This window comes from Oryzias melastigma, linkage group LG15 (genome assembly GCF_002922805.2).
Source record: "Oryzias melastigma strain HK-1 linkage group LG15, ASM292280v2, whole genome shotgun sequence".
NCBI classification, from domain to species: Eukaryota; Metazoa; Chordata; class Actinopteri; order Beloniformes; family Adrianichthyidae; genus Oryzias; species Oryzias melastigma.
This window is the reverse complement of record NC_050526.1, coordinates 13326011-13342839: the sequence shown is the minus strand read 5'-3', so window position 1 is coordinate 13342839 and position 16829 is coordinate 13326011. Positions and strand designations below refer to the sequence as shown.

Below are 16829 nucleotides of genomic sequence, written 5' to 3'. Positions count from 1 at the left end.
GGAATAATAGTGTGGAACCATGGGCGCCTTAAATTTTCCTCCATTTTCATAGTCAAGGCTTAAGAAATAACAGTATAGATTTTACTGAACACCAACTGAAAACAAAATGTTTTTTTGATCAGAAAATGTTTTTTTAAAAATTGACATGAAAGGAATCTGAATAAACAATACCAACCTCCTAGTTGATGCTGACATCTCCAAAACTGTCCCAACAACAATTTTGTTTGTTCTGCACAACTCTTCAGGAAGTGTGGAAGCTCCATGGTGGCACCTTTGGTCTAAACACTAAAGGAAATGTGTTTGTTGTTTATTGGTTTTGCTCTTGTTGTGTTATTTCAGAGGCAGCAAGTAAGGAGGTCGACAGAAAGAAAGGTAAAGCCAAAGGCAGGAAGTGAGACACTAGACTAGACTGGATTACATTAAGAGCAGTCAATGACTGATTCTGCACGAGAACAAATATTTACAAAAATGCAACATCTCCCTTTGGCAACTTGATGAATACATAGTTTATGGTTCTGTATCAAATCAACAATATCCCCACTCCTCCAGAAAAACACAACAGGAAGTTTAAAAATCAGATGTTTAAAAAGATCTTTGCACACAAACATGCAGACACAAGTTACAAATCAAGAATTACGCATGACAACTGTTTCGGTTCCATATTAGACATGTGATTAGGACACACCAACAGTCTCTTCGCATGTTTTATACAGAACCATAAACTAAACTTTCAGCTTAATTTAACTTTAGCTTGAATTGAGGTTTTTGCTTTGCTAGGTAAACAAAGGTAAGAAGAGCACCAAATCAAGGAGGAATGATCACAACTTGAGTAGCTTTGGGGATGCTGTGTTTCCTTCCTGAATTCTATCCCTGGCACGCTTTTGCCCTCCTTTTTCACCATCAGTTCAAAGGCCAGTTCAGTTCTAGAAAAAGCCTGGTTTAGCCTGTAAGATTGATCTCTGCACTTTTTGCATTTGGTTTTTATCATGAAGCATTGATATAAAACAAAATCAACGAAATGTTCTTGGTTCAAAAGGAAAGCAGCAGGCTTTTTTTAACTTCTGAACTCTGCCTTTACCACTGGATTTTATTTACAACCCTCTAGTTTTGACCTTTACTCTCCTGAGAGACTTTCCAGACCTGAGTGGATTAACTGAGGCACCCTGCTCTTCCGGTAGTGACCTCATCACCAAATATGTGAAATTTCAGTTCTACACAAAGTGGATTGTTCCTTGAAAACAGAAAATATGTGTATATTTTTGTAAAAAACAACTTAATTTTATGTGGTAAACCTTTAGATGTTGGTGGTGAGTTCACCATGGTTTTTGTTTGCATGTGCCTACACAGAGATTCTTTCAGCCTCAGGTTATCAGGCTTGTTACATTTCTGATGACAGAAAAGACGTTTGATGTTGAGAAATTTGTTGGTTCCAAATTCTTAATGAAAGAAAATCTTGCAATGGTCACTGAACCAATTAAAAAAAAAAGCAAAAGTGCTGTATTTTCAGCAACATCAATGAATGGTCCTTTTTCAAGGATGTCATAAATCAGGTTCACTAAACAGTAAAGCACATTAAGCAAAACAAACAAACAAGCAAAAAAAACAGAGATAAGTCAGTCAGATTTTAGTTACTCTATTCACAGTATCTCTAAAAAAAATTGTGACATGCTACACATATTTAAAAAACTTGTAACTCCAACTGCTGTTTGAAACATAATACATCAGACTGATACCCCTGGTACTATCTTAGAACATATTGGGATACAAATCGTATCATGATATGTATATCGCAATATGTAGGCTATTGAATTGCCAGACCCTTGCCAATACTGTTCACCATTCCTGTGAAGTATGGAAAGAGGCTTAGCTTTGTTGGCTTCTTCAGGCTCTGGAGCCAAATAGGCTGCTTAGTGTCAGACAGTCCAGTCCCAGTCAGAGGCCATGGGTTTTTTATTTAACAAGGTAGTGACTAAAACAGGAACAAAATCTCCAAACATTGGACTTTTATATAGTGTCCATTTTTTAACCTTGGTCCAAATCCTATTGAATCCTTGGAAGGAGCTGAAGTAGGCTATTTTTAAACCTAAGAACATTAGTGGAGCCAGTTGGTAAAATAATTTGACATTTTGTACAAGCACCAAATTAGGCATATATACCTTAGAATCCCTTCTTTCAGAGAGGCCATTAGCCACAAGAATATCCATTATTTTAAAATGTATAAAATTTATATAATTTATATATATATATATATATATATATATATGTGTGTGTATTCTGTAGTTACCCTACAAATTTAAAGGTTGCATGTCCTGCATGAACTGACTATATTTTTGAGACTAGGGAAAATAAACATTGAATATTTTTGTACCAACTGAGTGTATGGCCGCCATTTTGGATTTTTCTCTTAGCTCACATGCTTTTCTGAAAGAGGCGATCCTATGGTTCATCCAAGCCAGCTTCATGCTTGTACCACAAAATCCACAATTTGTCTGAAAAATCAACCAAAAAAGCTCCACTACTTGAAGAAATTTTACTTAAAAGCTTGTCCCAGCAGTGTCACTTGTAGAAATCACACGATTTGAGTGATTTTCTCAAAAGGTCCATCACCTATATATTCAGGCTATAATCATTCATTTTCATTATTCTGTTATATAACAGAAAAAATACTTGTTATAATCTTTACTGTTTGATTTTGTATAAATCTTTATTCATTACTACTTTTTAGGTGTTTTCAGTGACCATTGTGAGCTTTTCTGCCAAGAACAGAGAAGGAAACCAACAATCTTCTCCACATATGTGTCTTGATTCCGTCCCAGCACAGATTTGGTTTGACTTTGGACAATCAACAGGGCCTGATAACTAGTGCATTCCTTTTTTTGTTTGCTTTCATTTTTCTAAACCCTCATTGTCTGTGTTTGCAACAGAGGCGTCAGCAGGTAAGAAGTCTAGCAAGGCTGGCAGCAGCAGCATCCAAAGGAGCGTGGAGACGGGCATGGCGGTGGAGTATCCGCGCGGAGGATCGGCCATGAACAGGCAGGCCAGCAGGGAGTCCACTGATGGCAGCATGAACAGCTACAGCTCTGAGGGGAAGTACGTATCTTGAGACCGCTCAGACCTAGTGACTTCTGACACTGAGAAGCTAAAACGTCATGAAAGGAACTACATTAAAGGTTATATATTCAGTTTGTGTTTGGGCTGATCACTGTTTAAGACAGGATATAGGTCCATTAGGAGTAACATATGAATAACACTGTATTTAGAAATGTAATTTAAGCTTGTTTTTTATGTCCTCCATCATCAGAAATATATATATATATATATATACCGGTATATATACGTATATATATATATTTATTTATTTTTTTGAAAGTCATGAAAAAAGTCATTATGTTAAAGAAACAGTAAAAATAAAAAATATTCTTGAATACTCGTGTACACGTGTTTAGCATACGATGTTCACACTGGAAAATCTGGGGGGCTTCTTCCTCTATCTCTTTTTGCTACTGTTTCCTAGCGCCTGTCTGCCACCTACAGTTGGAGGAGGCTTGGTGCAAAATGTCAAAGCAGTTCAAATTTGCTCCAGGATTTTTCTTTCGCAGCTCTAATTTGAAAAAAGCTTAAAAGCAATTATTAATTTCTCCCTCATGATCAATGTTTAAATGTTTTGTGAATTAAAAAGGACGCCATCCATATGTCAACATTGGTCAACATTCTACCTGGTTTTACTTTCAATAGGCTTTCAATGGCCACATGTTTTGTATTAAGAGCCCGAAAACTGTCGTAAAAACATATATAACTATGCGTGAACGCAAGAGTTTTGAATGTGGAGGCCCAAAACTCCTATTTACATGTATTTACATTGCCTTTTGGTTGGAAGGGGCCGCTTGAAAGTTCCTTACTGATAATGATGTGAACGTACCTATAGACTACATTCCCCAGGAAACTACGTATGCAAAGTACATTTTCCTCCCGTTGAACCTCCATGGACGATGTGCTTCTACAAACTTAAAAAACTTGCTGAGAGTGGAGAACAATGGTTGATTGTGTTTTGTGTGTCAGTTTGATCTTCTCAGGGATGCGTTTGGGGGCTGACAGTCAATTCAGTGACTTCCTGGATGGGTTAGGACCGGGTCAACTTGTTGGTCGACAAACATTGGCAACACCAGCCATGGGTGAGTCACTGTAGACTGCACATGTTCACCTCTGCAACACCAAGTAACTGTTTTGCCATAGCATTTTGTTATTTAGCCCTAAAGTATTTATTTGACATTTTTGTTTAAAAAAAAATCCACATTTCTGCAGGTGACGTACAGATTGGGTTGATGGATAAAAAGGGCCAGCTGGAGGTCGAGGTGATCAGGGCCCGAGGCCTTACCCCTAAATCAGGCTCCAAATCCCTTCCAGGTAACACAAACTGCTTTCACACAACTGCTGCACAATAAAATGAATGCATAGGGCTTTGGGGTAAATGGATGGATCAATGATAAGGGGAATCAAGATAGTCAAAATAGGCAGTGCTGAACTGTTCAAGTGGGTTTGAATACAACCACCGGATGGTTAGATGTTGTCTTCAGGTAATGAGATTGTGTTTAGGTAGTTGATATGTGGTGCTGCTGTCAAAATGTCAGCTACATTATTCATGAGGCTTCTTGGTCCTAAATTCATACAAGCCAGAAGGCATATAAGGTCTTTGTATGGGGTCAATTACTGACCTATCTGGAGACATTTCAAGCCTTTTCGATGTACATGGTCACTGTCTGTCATTATTTATACATGTTATGTCCAAATCTTACATTTAGCATATTTTTGAAGGCAGACAGAAAAAACTATGACCTATGAGGTCATGAAAATGTTCATCCACATTTTAATCTACTGACATGCTGCAGGGGACAGGCCATAGTGAATACTTAAGGATAAGTAGGTTAGACTGCCATGTCTTATGGATTTTTCTTTTTTTTTTCAATCCATCTGAACCCAAGAGGTGCATTAGTGCTGTTCATGTGATAACTCCTTGAACACCCAGTCGGCGAGCCTGGCTGTAGGAAAATCAGATTGTAGTTTGTATGGGTGTCCTACTTGTGTCTTATAGGCACTTATGCTTTACCTGCACACTCTATGCACTCTGTCCGTATAAGACCACCTGGCTGCAGACATCAATGGCCAGAACCAGTCTAGAAGTCCACGGCCATAACCAGAATTTCTCCCAGAAACTTTATTTTAACTGGCAACAGTAACAGTTGAGATTTTTCCCGTTTTAAGTTTTAATAAAAGTGTTTTTTTCCTGTTCTGATCACTTCTGGGTTATGGTCTGGATAAGTAGCATAGTTTCTTCAGAGCCAGTATGCCCATCTTACAAGCGACTCGAGTGTGAAGCCCAACATCACCAGTTTTTCACAAGTGCATGTAACTTACATTAGATTTTCAAATATACGATAGATATAACAATGCACTTACTACATGCACTATAGTGGTATAGTCCATTTTCCCTTAAGGTGACCTTAAGGTGACCACATGAGCCTCAAAGGAGCCTGCACTCTGTTTAAGATGCAGACACTCCTCTCTATCATCCTCCATAGACTCGGCAACACAAAAAACAGTAGAACCTGTACAGGTCATCTCCTGTATGGCTGCATCTGACTAAACCCCCCCTGGTTCTGACTATTATGTATGTTATTTCCTCCCAGCCCCCTACGTTAAAGTGTACCTGCTGGAAAATGGAACATGTAAAGCCAAAAAGAAAACCAAGATTGCACGCAAGACCCTGGAGCCGCTCTACCAGCAGCACCTCCTCTTTGATGAAAGTCCCCAGGGCAAGGTGCTCCAGGTACTGACCTCAGTTGTCACAAATGTCTCTGTGATATAACATTTACTTCATTATAACCATTTTTATTGGTGTGATTAGAGTGAAGGTCCAAAATATAGAAGAGATATTTATCCAGCATTTGACCTTCAATCTGGTCCTGGGTTATTATCTGTTGGTTTAATCTTGATTCTATTTTTAAGTTTGTGTAAGCGCGCCTGCAAGAGAGATTGGTTTTAATAAAAATGTTCATTTATTTCTACGGCAGAGTTTCATTTTGCTGAACATAAATATGTAAAGGTGTAATGATAATTCAGTTATTAGTTATTATGAACAGATGTCAGCAGAATTTTAACCTTTCAATAGCAAAAACGGAAACTAAACAGAAATATTAAAGGTTATCTGGGATGAGCTTGTTCTGGATTAACATGCTAGTTGGATAATCATATCCAGAATACTCATATGTATTCAGAATATTTCATCACCCGATTCATGGGAACAGTGACCTTTGAAAAAATACTTTTCTGACACTTCCATGACCCTTTATTTGCTCATGGAGTTTATAAGACTTTTCAATCTAAAGTTTTCGATCTTGAACTTTGTCCAAACTCGTATGAAAAATGTCAGTTTTCACTTCAAAGAATGAAAAAATAATAATATAATAAAAATGATAAGGAAATAGAATCTATACCCACCTGGATGGTTGATGATATACTTGGTTATGACAAAAATCATCTGAATGTTTCCCTTTTATGGGAGTAAGAGATGTTACTGTCTTCATAAAAAAGAGTTTGACTTCCGGAGAGATGTTGTGGCTTAAGTTGACCACCAGATGTCCCTGGGCGATACTAACTTCAATTCATTTATGTTGACTGTCTGTCTCTACTTAATTTAGCATCCCCTTGAATGGAAAAAAAAGATGAAAAATATGTTTTTATATAATTGGAAATAAATTCAGACATGAAGGGGATAAAAATATAGAGGGAGTCCCTCCTCTTGTTGTCTGATCAGTTTGTGCTTCCAAAATGGCCACCAAAATGGGAGCAATTGTCAACCATGTGCATCATGGGAAAACAAGTGCATGCAACCATACTGGCGGGCTCTATGTGCCCGTCAACGATTAGCTGCCCGGCAGCCTGGAGATTTGCGCGAGTGCCGTTGTAGCGCACGTGATCACTCTGGCTTTATGTGCTTATGATGTTTTTCTTATTTTCATCAAGACAATAATAAAGAAGTCCCACCGGTTTGATTTTTATTCCTCTCTGTATGGTTAGAGCTCAAACTGGACCACAGACAGACTGAAGTAATGTTTAAAACGACCCTCAGGTGCACAAGTGAAGTACACAGAACCCGGAGAGACTCTGAAAGATGTGGGGAAAACAAACACAGCGATATAAACATATATAAACATATAAACCCAAGATACTCGCTCAACAAAATGATGTGACAATGAATGAATTCCAGAACAACTTCACCAGTTGCTCCCCAAGGCGTAGAGCAGTAAACTTGACAGGCATTAATAGAGAGGCGGCAGACGCGAATTTCGCCGCATTCGGTTGAAAAGCACCATAAGTCAACGTTTCGATGGCAACCACTCCTGCCAATCAGGAGTGAGGTTATCGGACCACTTTAAAGCGGGCTACAAAAATCTGTCAGCCAAATGTTTTGAACATTGATGTGAGACCACATTTGTTTGATCTGTTCATAACTTTAGCAATAAAGAAAAAATATCTTTGGAAAAGAGGATTATCAGAAATATATTTAAGAAATTTATCAGATTATTCTGACAAATAGAATGACTGAGTAACAGCTGTGTATATCTCTATAGAAGTCTATGGGAATTCGGCTTCTTGGAACTTCCTGTTTGGAACGCTAGGGGGGGAGTAGGCTCTCTGTCCTGTTTTCATATGCAGTCAATGACTACAACACTGCAACTAATTACATACATAGACAGCAGGGAATTCCATTGACTTGGACTATGTCCAAATTCCTTCACTACGTACTATTTAGTGCGTTTGCCATTTTGTAGTCCTGTTCGAATCTACAATTCCAAAATCAAGAGCCTTTGAAATTTTCCAGAAGTCTTTGCAAAAAACTAGTGTGCATCGATGCTTGCTAGATTATCGAATATAGACCACGAGGCATTGTGGTCGCACAATTTTTGCGAAAAAAAAAAACATGTTTAACTCTAATTTTTTAGTAAACCATCAACATTTTCATGATCAAAACACAGTGGAGTCACAAATAGATGTAAAATGTTCATATTGATTAGATCTTTACTTCGTGAAATCAATGACGTCTTATCCCATGTTTAAAAGAACAGTAGTGAGCATGCTGTCTAAATTACTTTTAAAATCCAGGGACACTAGACAGCCCCGCACTATATAGTTTTAGTAGTTAGGAATTAGGAGCCGAATTTGGACACAGCCCTGGTGATATAGTCAGACACATCATGCATTTCCTTTAAAGTCTACACCAGAAGGAAAGAAAATTGAAGATTTGCTTTTGTATCAGTTTGGGTTTTTATTACATTTTTTAGATAAATTGACTCAATTGTTGCAAACATCGTCTTCACTGGCGTTCCTACCATTGAAAAAATATTTCAAATGCTATGTTGGTGCAGCTCTAACAACCACAAGACTCATGCTGCTGTTGAGCAAGTCTGAAGCCCTGAGTGTTATCATAAAAACCCGAGAGTTAGCATTGCTAAGACAGTCGAGTCCTGCTTCGGTAATGCTGTCACCTCGCCATGGAACCACATCGTCACATGACCAGTACTATGATCAGTTCTATTTTTAACTCAGTACTTTGACTGAATTGTCAAAAAAAAATAGCCCAAGAAGAAGAAAGTTGTGGAGCTTCAAAGCTTCATGAAGCTTCAAGTTACCCATCACTTTTACTTCATTTTCATCCTTAATGAACTCTTGCTCCTCGTGTCTACAGTTTGTCCTTATTGCTTCATTTTTTATTGCTGATTATTATCATATACTTTGATAAACTTTGTTTGAAATGGAAAAAAAGTATCAAGCTTCCAGAGCTGTGGTTGACTTCTCTACCTGTCTCTCGTGCAGGTGATTGTATGGGGCGACTATGGACGCTTGGACCATAAATGTTTCATGGGTGTAGCACAGATTCTGTTGGAGGAGCTGGATCTCTCAAGCACGGTGATTGGCTGGTACAAACTGTTCCCGACATCCTCCCTGGTGGACCCTACACTCGCTCCCCTCACACGGCTGGCGTCTCAGACGTCACTGGACAGCTCAGGACCTCCACCGGGCGTACGGTCCTAGTGACCACACCGCGAGCTTCTAACCCCTGAAACAATCGGAGAGAGGACCACAGCTACTAGCTGGGTGGAGGGCGAACACGCAGCCCCGCCAGGACGACGGCGAGGAGCCCTCGGTCGGCAAATGAAAAGCCAGATGGAGAAACAGGGACTGAGAGAGAGAAACAAGAGAGGGAGAGGCAGAACTAGCCAATCAAAGCTTAGCTGGAGTCTGACAATCATGTCTCATACCTTCCTCCTCCACCATTAACCATTTCAAGGTTGCACGCTCCTCAGAGCTACACCTGTCCGACATCACTCACTTCTGTTCATTCTTTCGTTAATTTCACCCTCATTTCTTGTGTAAGAGAGCACCCAATCAAAGTGGAGTCCTCCACTGTGTTGCCCTCCTACCAATAGGAGCAGAGATAACTTCTAAGCTAGCGGGTGGATTGGCTGTTGTCTCTGCAGGTGTTAACATGGTAACCATGTCTCAGACGAGTATAAGGCCGGTGTTTCCACAGTCTGGAGGGAAGGCGGAGCCTGCACATGCACGATGACGTTGCTAACGAAGTGAAAGGAAGCACAAGAAGAAGCTGGACTCTTTCAGTCAGACGGAACGCTAGCGCGGAGAGAAGAAAACAGAGGCCAAATGAAACATTTTATTTTTCATTGGAGATCATATTTTCTATATTAGAGTTGAGAACGGTTCCGCAGACTCCCTCTGTATATGTGTATGTTTGGTTCTCGAGCAGCGCCGTGCCAAAGGCCGCAGATAGAGGTCAGGTCACATTTGCTCGAACACCCCTCCCCCTTCCTGACCCCTCAAACTCCCCCCACCCTGCTGGAGGGAGCAGCATGACTCGGGGACTCCCTGCTGCATGCACGTTTCTTTTCTTTTTGTTTTTTTTTTCTTTTTAGTTCTCTTCAGTTTGTTTTTTTCGTTCCGTTCTCTACTTTTTTCGTAAAACTGAGAGACGAGACAAATTAACAAACGATTTCCTGAAAAACAGAAAAAAAGACTAGACTATGTGTGTTAGTTCCACATACCTTTAGGCCAGCTTGTATGTTGCATGTTCTTGTACAGTTTGCTCGTACTGAATATGAATACAGAGAAAAGCCAAGCCATCCCCACCCCCGACTGGAGCGGACCGATCGCGGGGGTCTGACTCCACCCAGGCCACGCCTACCACTCCGGGTCTAAATTTCCACATTAGAAAGTCTCAGAGAAAAGTGTCTTTGTTTCAATTTTTTCTTTGACCTATGAACAACAGTGCTGTTCTGTAGTACTGAGCTAACTCCAGCCCCTGGAGGATCTGAGGATTTAGGAGTCTAAACTGTAGTTTCAGACAGTTGGGGCTAGAGACAGAGACATAGAATGTGTGTATAACAGCTAAATGTATATGAAGTATCCTTATGAGTTTGACAGAAATTATAAAGATATAGATATATGAGTATAAAAGAGTGAATACGAGCAAATACCACACATGCACACCTTGTACATACCAATCGGGACAAGCGGCTCTTCACCTTTGAGCAAAAGAAAACATTTCTGACACAAACATTCCGGGTCTCGTCCAGGAGAAATTGTTTTTCCGGTGCTTTAGCCGCTGAGCGGCACTGAGAAGCCAGGGGGCGCTAACAAGGCCTTTGTCGTGGATCCAGTTTCAGACAAGGAAGCGGAACCAATTGGAACAAAGTTTACTTTCTTCTCCTTTATCATGCTTTTCCCTGTTTCTGACTATGGTTTGGACTGGACTTCTGAAGCCAACAAGACCTCTGGATTGGCAGACACTTTTTGTTTCCGTTGATCTTCGGCAGCGTGGCCGACTGCCCTTTCCTTTGTCAGTATTACTGCAGCAATACTGATTGTTTACAGCCCATGGCTCCCTGCCCCGAAACCATGATTCTTGATGAAAGACAAAGTATTCACTGCAACAGTTCTTGTTTGTACAACAGATGTGGCTCTACTGATGTGTATGTTTTATATTCAAGAGTTCATTTTTATTATTTACAAATAAAAGACTGTGTGAAAGAAGATTCCAGCTGTTTTGTGAACTTAAGGATCTTACTTTTTTTAAAATCTTGGTTGATTTAGAAACCATTTTATTGAATGCATTACAGAAAACATAAAAACGAATAAATATTTTAATTCATATTTCCTATTTGTTACATTTTATAACTTTTTTCAACACAAAAATAGAAAGAAGGGTTATTTTTCTAAACTGTTAGAACATGGAAAGCACTGCAGCTGTCTCTTCATTACTGCCACCTTGTGTTCAAACAAAGATTTGCATTCATCCAATTGCTTCTCTACAAATAAAGTGCTACAATAAATAGTGAAGTAATATTTGTCATTTAAAAAATGTGTATTTTAATGGAAAAACTAGCACAATTAATGCTTTGTATTAGTGATCCGATCTTTTTCTTATGGATTTCTTTTTAACCTTTAGACAATTGAAAGGAGTTGAAATTTCCCATTGGGAATTTAAAAAAAAGAAAAACGTAATTATTTATTTTATATTATCAGAGACTTGTGGACTGATTAAAAACAGTACTCCAGTATGTGTAAAGATGAACAAGATTGGCCGACCTGCGTCCATCGACAGCTCCTTCAACTTTGGCTTGAAACAAATGGTTGCAGAACAAATATTACAAATTCACCAACAAGTTTTTCTCCATCAAGAACAGTTAATGATTACAGTTGTGGTCTTAACACTGGATTTTAGAGTCTTTGACTACTTAACTATTTGTTGCTTTGAACCTAAAATAAATCAATGTAGACATACCAACTTAAAAATGTCTTTGAAGCTTTTATTGTTAGATCTGCTGTCACATGCACAGACATCACATTTGGATTATTTTACCACATAGTTAATTCTGCTTAACTGTGACCCTGTGACTGTCTGTAGATCAGGGGTCTGCAACCTTCAAAACTTAAAGAGCTAATCGGGTCGATTTTTCATCAGCCGAAACCCAGACAGAGCCACAAAGTATTTAGTCATCTTATAGAAAAATAATATTCTGATTTATATTTATGTTTATGCTACTAACATGAGACATTTAAATAAACTATTGTGTGTTTTTGGCATAAGTTACACATAAACATGATGAGATAATAGCTTTAAAAAAAATTGTTTATAACTTTTGCATGATTTCCTTTCAAAATAAAAGACATCCTGCACCATAGATCATGTCAATGCAGCAAATGCAATAGAAAGTGTAAAGTCAATTATCTAAAAAAATGTTTAGTTTACTGTTTCTGGTGCATTTTAGTCACAAATTCATAAATATAACCAACAAAAAGTAAATATAAAACTAAATTATGAATAAATCTGAATTTGAATCTAAATGTGAAAGATTGAGGTGCATTTGAAGCCACGTGTCAACACAACAGCACATGGCAGAGGGGACATTTGGATGGATGTGAAAATGAAAAAAAGCTTCAGCTTCCCAACATCTGATGAGCTGCAAACCGAATCCTCTGGTGGGCGGAGCAAAACCAAACCAACTATTAGACTGAAATCTTAAAAAGGATTTATTTGAAAAAAGGAATGCAAACAAAATAAATGTGAAACAAAAAAATTAATACATTTTAAGAAAATGTTTCACTTTTTTTTATAAATGACCTCACAAAAAGAACACATCAATTCAGATAGAAGAAATTTATTCACCAATGCATCAAATAATATTAGGTCTTTTAGAATGAACATGTTAAATACAACCACAGTCAGTGTTCGTGTAGCTCTAATCCCTTTCAATACTTACAAATATTAAAAACTAGTAAAAAAAATTAAAAAAAAAATAAAAACCAATAATACATACATATTAATCTGAACAATGCTAGAGAAACTGCAGACTTTCACATGAAATCAACGGGATCAGCTCTGGCACCTTCAGACTCTCTACTGGCATCTTGTGGCCAAGAGTTTCTTTCTTTCCCATCTCAGTTCTTCTCTTCTGGTTTGAACATTTTATCCAATCCTCGATGGAGACAGATTTTTTTTAAAGTGTTTGTTGTATTTTATCATTAGAAAAATACAGTTTATCGTAAATAAAATGGTCAATATGCCACATGGTCTGCTCCAGTCTGTCAGTCACATCGTTCCCTGTTCAGTGTGGTTTACTTGACATTGCAGAATTAAGACATTTAGGGTTAAATAACATTTCACTGAGCTCCACAAAGGACTTTCAAATGTATCTCCTCCTTAGAATTCTTCTAAACTTCAATGTCATTTAATTTCAGCTCCTTTGTTTGGCAAACTCCACCGAGAAGAACAAGAAGGGAAGGATTTAAACTGATATCTGAATAAATATATATTTTTTAATGTGGTTAAATACTGAATACTGTCAAAACAGCATACATTTAAAGTTCATACAGTTTATTTTTATTCATGTATAAAGATTCCTACCCGACACATGTAAGGATAAGCCTCATTTGTAGCCCTGATCCAGAGAGCAGAAATCCGGAAGAATGCTGGTTCAAAGCCATGAAAACTTTTTCTTTTACGCAGAGTTAAGAAACCCTGTTTTCTTTTAATGTTTCTCCATTTTTTTTGTCAGATTTATGCCGTGTCTTGATTTTACGCACCGGTTTATTGTTGAAATGACTGTTATAACTACAATTATTATGTGAGTCCATAATAGGCAGTGATGTTCAGGAGTAACATAACAAAGCCGCTCCTTTTTGCTGCGCTCAGATTTACTCAAACCTCAGAAATTACGCACGAGTCCCGCTGCGTAATTAGATAAAAAATGGCACGCGCAGGGCTGCAAACACACCTCCGGTGATGTTTGCGCAAATCATCACAGATGTCATGAAGTTGTTAGTATCTGATGGTGACATGAGTGCAGCGTTTATCGAAATGTGCGCAAATATGCGCAGTTTTGCCTTATTTGTGGGGATTGCCCCGCGCGCCACTTCCTCCAATCTCGGGCTGGTGCGTATTTTCCCTACATTATACTTTCTCCTCTAACTTATTTTCATGGATATTAATTAAAAAAATAAATAAAAAAATAAAAAAAAACAAAGCGTGAATTATGGTTTAAAGCTTTCAAGGTCTGACTCCATGTCGGGACCTTAATGAGAATGATTCTGCCGGATTAATAATCTCACACTCAACCTGCAGGCGCACACGTTTTAATGGAAGCCTCCAGAAGAAGGATGATTGGAGAGTCCCCTACCACCTCTTTAATGATAATAATAATAATAATAATAATAATAATTTAGCGCAAATATTCGTGTTTTTGCAGTGTTAAAGGAAAAATATCTTATGAAATCAAATTGTTCATAACAAATTGATATCGGAAATCAAAAGCAATAGAAATTCTGCTTTAATCAATCTGAAAAATTAAGAAAAAATGAATCATTTCATTCGGACAGTTCCGTGTCTTCCATTTGACCACATCACTCCAGTGTTGCGTTCATTCCAAACATCTCACTGCCTTTCAATTTTACATAATTTATTTTTCCTGCATCTGTGTTATTAATAAATAACACATATTTATAGATTTAATTTAATTGATCCAAGTGGATCTGACCGGCCGGGGCCTCTGCGGAAGCTGCAGGGCCCGGTGTCACAGACGCTGCATTTGGACACTAGGGGGAGCTGTAGACCGCGACTAGAGGTGTCAAAGACAACAAGTCTCTTCAGATGGAAGATGGACAGGGTGGCATCGCGGCTCTTCGTTTGCTCTGTCGGATCTGATCGCTTTGATTGGATGAGTTTGTTTGCTAAAAAGTAAAAGAACAAATATGTCGTACTGGAACAGGATCCTCTGTACATAAAGCAGAACATCCGTGTATTCTAGAAACCAAACAAGGCGCAGCTTCAGCCACACTAACAGGCCTCAGATCTTCTAGGATGAGAACACTCCAAATTGTTCATTTTTACCGTATAACGCTAAAGCATTTGACAAATTGAGTCCTAAACATTCCTCTGATTTAAGGTGGAGGTAAAGAGCGGTGGAGATGAGGGAGGGTGCACTCTAAGACAAAACCCCCGCAAAATGGCGTGAACGCATCCATCATACAATATTAAACATTGCATGTTTCAGTTGCGTCATTGAAGTGAAGATTATCTGGTTCCGATGAGCTGCGCGCCAAGGATGCTCATGTGACTGTTGACGTGAAGGGCCCCGTCAGAACCAGAAAAGAGAAAAGGGTGTCAGATGGGTGTCAAATTAAAAAAAAAAGGAGAACCGGATAATCTGCCATCATGTAATCCCGACCGGACCCGCCGCGCGAGCGCGCAGCCCCACGCGTAATTACGCATTTGGGAAAAAAACGAGACACAGGGAAAAGAAAAGCAGGAATGCTGGGATGAGTGTGTGTGGGCAGGGATTGATTTAGAAATTCCTCAATAATACTTAATAAAATGTATTTTAATTGATTTGTGTTAGATTTTCTTCTTTTTTATTATTATATTTTTCTTTTTTAAATCGATTATTCTGTGTGAGCCGCAGAAAACTAATCTTTTAAGCTTCAAAACAGTATTCCCAGGTGATACCTTAAACAAAATGGCACCAAGTTTGTTCTAAATTACACTCAAGCGTAATTTTATGGATTCGATTTTAAATGGGGTTAAAACTATGAGATAAATTCGGAGAAAACTCTTTTTTTCAGCTCGGGGTTTTAGTCTGTGGATGTTCTGCTGAACAGAGACGGGAGATCAGGTCCTTTCTATTGAAACATTGTCAGGCTGCATCCACGGAGCGCTGAACTCACGAGGCAGCCTTTAATCCACGCCGGTGGAGGAGCGCGCCGCGCGCTTTGGGGAATTACGAGCAAAGCAGCTGAAAACAAGGTATGAAGAGGAGCGTGGAAAGGAGGCTGCTGCGTGGAGCTGATTTATCTAAGAGGTACACTCCCCCTTTCTCATTCCCTACTCCCCAAGTCATTTACATATGTTAAAGCTACCCCCATTCCCCCCTCTGGAGTGGGGCTGCGGACGCGCGTCCTCCCCGGATCTGGCGCTCAAAATCCCCGCGTGTCACGCCGCATTCTTCCACTCTGCGTGTTTGCGTTGGCGCGGACATTCCTGCGTGATGGAAGGAGCCAGAAAAAGTGCTGAACAAGAAGAATGAAGTGTGTGGCGCGAGTGTGGCCTACATATGTGAAAGATATCATTCGCCCCCTTGCGTGCACGCACGCGCGCGCAGACACACACCTGATCCCGGGAAGCTCTTCCCAACAACACCCCCACTCCCACTCCCCATCGATATTTCGAAGATCAAATTACAGATCCTGCAGGAGAAGGCACGAGGCGCGCGGCACCAGCTGCCGGTGTTTGCTGCTGCAGCCGTTAACGGCGCAGCCCGACTGATTTATGACGGACCCGCGCGACATTTACACACAGATCTCCCCTGCGCGCGCACACGCGTGCCCCGCGTCCGAGCCGCTCTGCGGGCTTTGATCGATGTCCCGCCTTGTAGCTGGGAGTATCAGTGAGTGAATATGCGCGCTGGAGGAGATGCGGGGAGGTTTTGGAAGGAGCACGAGGAGGAGGAGGAGGAGGGGAGGAAGATGGGGAAAATGCGCTCTTTGTTAGCGGCAGATGGAAACGGGTTTGGGGAGAGGTCAAGGTTTGCGCTCTCGGATGTGCGAGTAGAGACTTATGAAAGCGACCTCCTCCTCCTCCTCCTTCCTCCTCCTCCACGGCCAAAGTGAGATGGCACAAGTCTGAAACTAGCTGGGCAAGTTTCTCTTCTGCTTTGAGGCTGTTGGCTGTCGGCGGGTTTAGCGCCGCATCATCTGTGGCGCAC

The 16829-nt window shown here is 39.7% G+C and overlaps 1 protein-coding gene across 13 annotated transcripts in view; it reads left to right on the top strand.

Annotated features, from left to right (window-relative positions):
* Positions 1 to 11105, top strand: part of LOC112161848 (regulating synaptic membrane exocytosis protein 1) — a 112525-nt gene extending 101420 nt beyond the window's left edge. For 12 of the 13 annotated variants that reach the window (XM_024297323.1, XM_024297324.1, XM_024297334.1 and 9 more), the window contains 6 exons: positions 340 to 372; positions 2925 to 3090; positions 4060 to 4172; positions 4303 to 4404; positions 5685 to 5824; positions 8872 to 11105. In XM_024297323.1, the coding sequence (XP_024153091.1) occupies positions 340 to 372; positions 2925 to 3090; positions 4060 to 4172; positions 4303 to 4404; positions 5685 to 5824; positions 8872 to 9090 (773 nt within the window). In that variant the 3' untranslated portion in view covers positions 9091 to 11105. The remainder of the gene's footprint in view (positions 1 to 339; positions 373 to 2924; positions 3091 to 4059; positions 4173 to 4302; positions 4405 to 5684; positions 5825 to 8871) is intronic. The other variant, XM_024297327.1, reaches the window with a different exon arrangement.
* The last annotated feature ends 5724 nt before the right edge of the window (positions 11106 to 16829 follow it).